This window comes from Phoca vitulina, unplaced genomic scaffold (genome assembly GCF_004348235.1).
Source record: "Phoca vitulina isolate PV1807 unplaced genomic scaffold, GSC_HSeal_1.0 scaffold1932, whole genome shotgun sequence".
NCBI classification, from domain to species: domain Eukaryota; kingdom Metazoa; phylum Chordata; class Mammalia; order Carnivora; family Phocidae; genus Phoca; species Phoca vitulina.
Window position 1 is genome coordinate 1 of NW_022591619.1, and position 5,960 is coordinate 5,960.

Consider the following 5,960-nt stretch of genomic DNA (forward strand, 5'->3'; position numbering starts at 1 on the left):
TTGAAGGGGACATGGGGTGTTAGTGAGCAGGTCACCTGCCCGTTGGCACCAGAGTCACGGTCAGTTACACTGATTAGGGCGATGACAGTCCCTAGTGTAGCATCCTCTGGAACAGACAACGATAGTGACGTCACTAGCAACTCCGGAGCATTATCATTAACGTCCAAGATTTCTACCAAGATTGTGCAGTGACCAAACATCGGGGGATTTCCTTTGTCAACTGCTTCTATTTGAAGTTTCCATAATTTAGTTTCTTCAAAATCTATTTTTCCGTTTACTTTTATTTCTCCACTGGCTGAATCTATGCAGAAAAAGGCTTCTGTATTAGAGGAGACATCAGTTGCAAAGGAATAAAGAATGTGGCTGTTTGAACCTTCATCCAAATCCGAGGCGTTAAGTCTAATAACCAGTGTACCGTTTCTCGAATTCTCCAGTAATTTTACACGATGGACTGCTTTGTCAAACACTGGGGCGTTGTCATTTACATCCAACACTGTGATGTGTAACTCTGTGCTACCTGTCAGCTCAGGTTTGCCCCCATCAGTTGCTTGGAGCACCAAGAGAAGCTCTGAAGCGACTTCCCTGTCTAAGAGTTTTTTTAGTACTAGTTGAAGCGGTTTTACCTGATCGTCGTTGGTGGGTACTTCCAAAGAGAAATACTCACTGGGGCTCAGTTTGTAAGTCAGCAGAGCGTTGGCCCCGATATCTGCATCGGAGGCGCCCTCTAGTGAAAAATGAGAGTCAAGAGCCCTTGTTTCGGAAATAAACAAATTTTTTTGTGTTGCTGGGAACACAGGCGGATTATCGTTAATGTCCTTCACCTCCACCTCCACATGGAAAACCTGCAGCGGCCTGTCCACGATCACCTCCAGGTGGATGCTGCACTCCGCGCTCCGTCCACACAGCTCCTCCCGGTCGATCCGAGAATTCACAAACAAAATGCCATTCTGCAGATTTACCTCCAGAAGGTCCCCGTGGCCTTTGGACGCCACTCGGAAGAGGCGCGGCACCAGCTCTGCCAGCTCCAGCCCCAAGTCCTGGGCGATGCGGCCCACGAAGGTGCCGTGTTTGGCCTCCTCCGGGACCGAGTAATGGACCTGGCCGCTCTCGGCCTCCCACGCTGCAAGGAGCAGAACCGAGAGCAGCAAGTGCTTGGTTCCCTGGCCACCTGGTCCTGAAGCTAACATCCTGCTTTGCTTCTGGTTAGTAAATCAACATTTCAAGAGCGGAAAGGTGTGGTCCTTTTAGACCTTTCAAGTCTTTGTTCCTGAGATCCCAACTGATTTTAACAACATGGGTGTGTAGAGTCTTTAAAACACCGGAACCGTGGAGATTCTTTCTGGCCCGTGAATTACCGTAATTTTCTTCTGTTTAAAGCATCCTCTCCTTGGAGAACAACGACATCCTGTGGCTCGAAATGGAAGTACGTTTGTGTTTATACTATTTCTTTCATTTCTATTGCTTCTCTCATAATTCCTTCATATATTGGTCCATGTTTTACTTTGTAGGCTTTTAATTTTTTCTTTATACATTCCTTGTGTGTGACCACTAGCTCTTTAAAGGTGGGTTTTGTCTTACAAATTAGAATCCTAAGAAAAGTTTTACCTTGGCTATAGACATCTAAGAGAACGTACTACTGGACTAACTATATTATCATGTATATAAACACGAAAAGTCCATATTTGTAGGTTACTAGTGATGCTGTGTTTTTTAGACTTTTAGAAATTGATCATTTTGGAATGGCCTCTTATTAAGTTTATTCCATTGCTAACACTACAATTTCTATTGCTTAATAATTATACTATGTTAAATTATTCTAAACATTTAGTTCAACTGTGAAGAGAATAACTCAAGATTCAAGTTCTCTAAGTTACCACCTCAACGTAATGGTGTTTCTAATCAATGTTGATATGCAAGCTACATACCAGTTTATCCAAAGATTTATTTTCTTTGATATTAATGATTTTTACCATGTACTGATTCCTAAAAATACAAAGTATATTTATCTTTGGTTCCTTTTAGAGCTTTTTCAATTACTGTATCTGCTCAGGGTGAATATTGTAGTTTCCATTCTGAAGGACAACTTAAATATGCATTATATACATTGCTATTTGCAAAATAATTTCTTTCTAACCCCCCCAACAAAAACCCACTGAATCAGGAATTCAAGTTATATTTTCTGTTTGTTTATACCCATTTTATTCCAGAATTGGTTTACAGAGACTAGAGTATAAAAACATTCTAGGACGCCTGGGTGGCTCAGTTGGTTGAGCGACTGCCTTCGGCTCAGGTCATGATCCTGGAGTCCCGGGATCGAGTCCCACATCGGGCTCCCTGCTCAGCAGGGAGTCTGCTTCTCCCTCTGACCCTCCCCCCTCTCATGTGTTTTCTCTCTCTCTCTCAAATAAATAAATAAAATCTTTTAAAAAAATAAATAAAAACATTCTAAATCGAATTAATTTACTCAATTTTATTTTCCTGTTCTTATCTCAAATGCAAAAACCAAGTGGAAATTTGCATCGCAACTGTTATCAATTGCAATAAAGCTTATCAGTCTTATATTAAAAGAGAAAAATATTTTAATCATTCTCAAGACTGTTAAGAAGCCAACTATTCAATATCTGAAATCCTTCTGATAAGATGGCGGCCACTGGGAAAATCCCAAATTTCTCTTTTGAAAAAAAATTGTAAATGGCTACCCAAGGCAATCTTAGGTTATATGTGAAAGTGAGCGGCAGTCTTCATTTGGAACACTTTTAAAGATAGGATTCAATTATTATAGATCTATGCAAAAGATTTATAGTTCTAACTACTTGTAATTCTTTTTTAAATTGTGGAAGCCATAAACTCAAGACATTTGCATAAAGAGGAGCAAACAAATTTTTAGCACATGGGGGTTACTAAATTCAGAAAAAGACATGACTAAGACATGACTCCTTGTGTTTGCTGATTTAAATAATCTGGTCCCTTTGAGAATATGCCTTACTGAAGGTCCATTCCATTTTTGGTTTAAGGAATTGCTTCATTAGTTAAGTACACATTAAAGATAGTTTTTAAGCCCTCAAATTTCAAGGCTATCATATAGCTAAATAACTATAGTATACCAATAAAGCTATGGCTTGGTTACTCATCTTAAAATAGACTATAACAAATACTATGCCATCAAGAGCTATAGAGTGCTCATGATTAGCCTCATTTTAATGCCATTTAATAAAGATTATATTAAACATCATTATAAAATTAAAATGTTACTGTTTTTACATTTATTTATTTATTTGAGAGAGAGAGAGACTGAGCACGTGGGAGGAGGGGCAGAGGGAGAGAAACTCAAGCCGACTCTCTGCTGACTAGAGCCTGATGTGGGGCTCAATCTCATGAAACCATGAGATCACAACCCCAGCCAAAACCAAGAGCCAGGCATTCAACCAACTGTGCTACCCAGGCACTCCTAAGATGTCACAGTTTTAAAAGAAATTGACTAATTTTTTTTTGGCAAGAATGTTAAAAGAAATCCTTAATTTGGAAAATTTTCTGGTTTCATTCTGAAATTTCCATAATTTTGAATTAAATGAAAGAAACTTTCCATAAAGTTTTTAAAAATATTTATCTGAAAACAGACGGGGTGCCTGGGTGGCTCAGTCAGTTTGGCATCTGCCTTCGGCTCAGGTCATGATCCCAGGATCCTGGGATGGAGTCCCTGGGATGAGCAGGGAGCCTGCTTCTCCCACAACCTCTGCCACTCCCCCTGCTTGTGCGCTCGCGCTCTCTCTCTCTCAAATAAATAAATAAATAAAATCTTAAAAAAAAAAAAAAAACAGAGACAGAGGAAGACAATGTCAGACTAAAAACAGTAAAATCTGTCTTTGCTAGCTCTCAACTACTCCTGAAATCTCACCTCATTTCCTCTATCTGCATTTCCTTCTCCAAAGACTTTAAAAATTATTATGTTCCTGGATAAAATGGTAACTGGTTGTGTTAAATTTTTGGTGAATGTTTATGTTTTAAACATCCCCCCCCCAAAGCAAAGTAAAATAGATAGGACTAAATTGGTAAACACAATTCTGTGTTTCATTAATTGCTCAGATGAAGAGATACCTTTGGATAAGACTTTTTTGCAAGGGGGACACAGTGACATAAAGGGCCAAATGACAAGACAGATATAAGAGAAAGGAATTCTATATACAAGTTGAAATACTCTGCATTAACTTATCATCTGTAATCTCTGAGAATTGGAGACTGGCCATGGGAAGTATTAACAAAAGAAGGCAATGCCATGCTTAAATTCCTGCCACAACTGTCTTTTTTGGTGTTCCTAAACTTGAATAGATATTTCAGGTTTTATTGGAAGCTATTTGTAAAGTACATACAGAGTAAAAATTCAGCTTGTATATAGAAAGCAAAAAGCATTGCTAAGAACCAGAGTCAGGAAACTAGTTGCACTATTATTTGTTGGTAACACTGGACTTAACAAAATAAACAAAAATGAAATCATAGGTATCAGGTAACAACCAGTCTCAGAAAGGAATATTGAATAGGATAGTGTTGGCACCCTGCAATTTAATTGTCTTGCATTTCACAGTCTACCCTATCCAACACAACCCTGGTTTAAGGTGACTAGAGAAGGGCACCTGGGTGGCTCAGTCCTTAAGCGTCTGCCCAGGGTCCTGGGATGAAGCCCCACATTGGGCTCCTTGCTTCACAGGAAGCCTGCTTCTCCCTCTCCCACTCCCCCTGCTTGTATTCCCTCTCTCGCTGTGTCTCTCGGTCAAATAAACAAATAAAATCTTTTTTAAAAAAATGACTAGGGTCGCCTGGGTGGCTCAGTCGTTAAGCGTCTGCCTTAGCTCAGGTCATGATCCCAGCGTCCTGGGATCGAGCCCCGCATCAGGCTCTCTGCTCGGCGGGAAGCCTACTTCTCCCTCTCCCACTCCCCCTGCTTGTGTTCCCTCTTTCGCTGTGTTTCTCTCTGTCAAATAAATAAAATCTTTAAAAAAAAAATGACTAGAGAAACTATAAACTAAATTGCACGCTATGATCACAAATCAGTAGAGAACGTTCTAAGAGAACAATTCAGCTTTCTCTTCAAATTTCTCGTATTAATTTGGACTAAAGTAATTATTTTCAACCTCCTTAAAATTAAAAGTGATTTTCAAATTTCTCCATTATTAAACATAATCATGACTCTTTCCTCACAGTGCAAAATCTTATACTTGAACATAATGCTGTATTTCATGCTGATAAAGGAGATCATGAAGAGCTACTGCATAAAATTATGTAAATAACTATAAAGTATTTCTTCTGCTAAAAAAAAAGTGAATAGTACACACTGGCAGAGATACCACCACTACCAAAATAAAAATGAGAAAACATTTTAAAAGCTCAAAATCCTGAATTTCGTAGATTAGGACATTTATAGATGAACTTCAAGTCTACATACAGTACCATTAAAAATAAAATATAAACACTGAATACTGAGGATATAGTATGCATTATAAGCTATATTGCACTACAGATAGACTGGTGTTGAAGTATACTTAATGTGTAGCAATTAAGTTGTTTTTCACTGAATAGTTTCCAGGTACAGTGGCAGCGCAGCTTTAGAAATTCAATATGATTCCCATGGCAGGTTTTAAGTGAAATTGATTTCAGCACCCAATAAATATTTACTCAATGTATGGATTTTAATGATTTGTAATTGGAAGTCAAAATACAAAAGGCAGGTATAAACTTAAAGTATTCAACTTCCGAATAATAAATAAGAAAATATTGGCAGATCTCTAGAATAAATGAGTAAAAACTATTTAAAAAATGAAAATAAGAATGTCTCACATTTCAAAAACAAATATATAAATGAATAAAATATTTGAGCAACCCACCTTTCCAGAGGACTCCAAAGAAGCTTGTGGATCTTCTGTCGCATTTAGAGATCCAGGACACGGAGGAAGGCTGGGGCTGAAGGC

The 5,960-nt window shown here is 38.5% G+C and overlaps 1 protein-coding gene across 1 annotated transcript; it reads right to left on the reverse strand.

Moving 5' to 3' along the window:
- Window positions 1–5: 5 nt before the first annotated feature.
- LOC116629647 (protocadherin alpha-10-like) lies at window positions 6–2,235 on the reverse strand (the record flags this gene model as incomplete). Its single annotated transcript, XM_032399888.1, has 1 exon — window positions 6–2,235. A coding segment is annotated over exon 1 (1,182 nt), but the record flags the coding sequence as incomplete, so codon positions are not given.
- Between the last annotated feature and the right edge of the window lie 3,725 nt (window positions 2,236–5,960).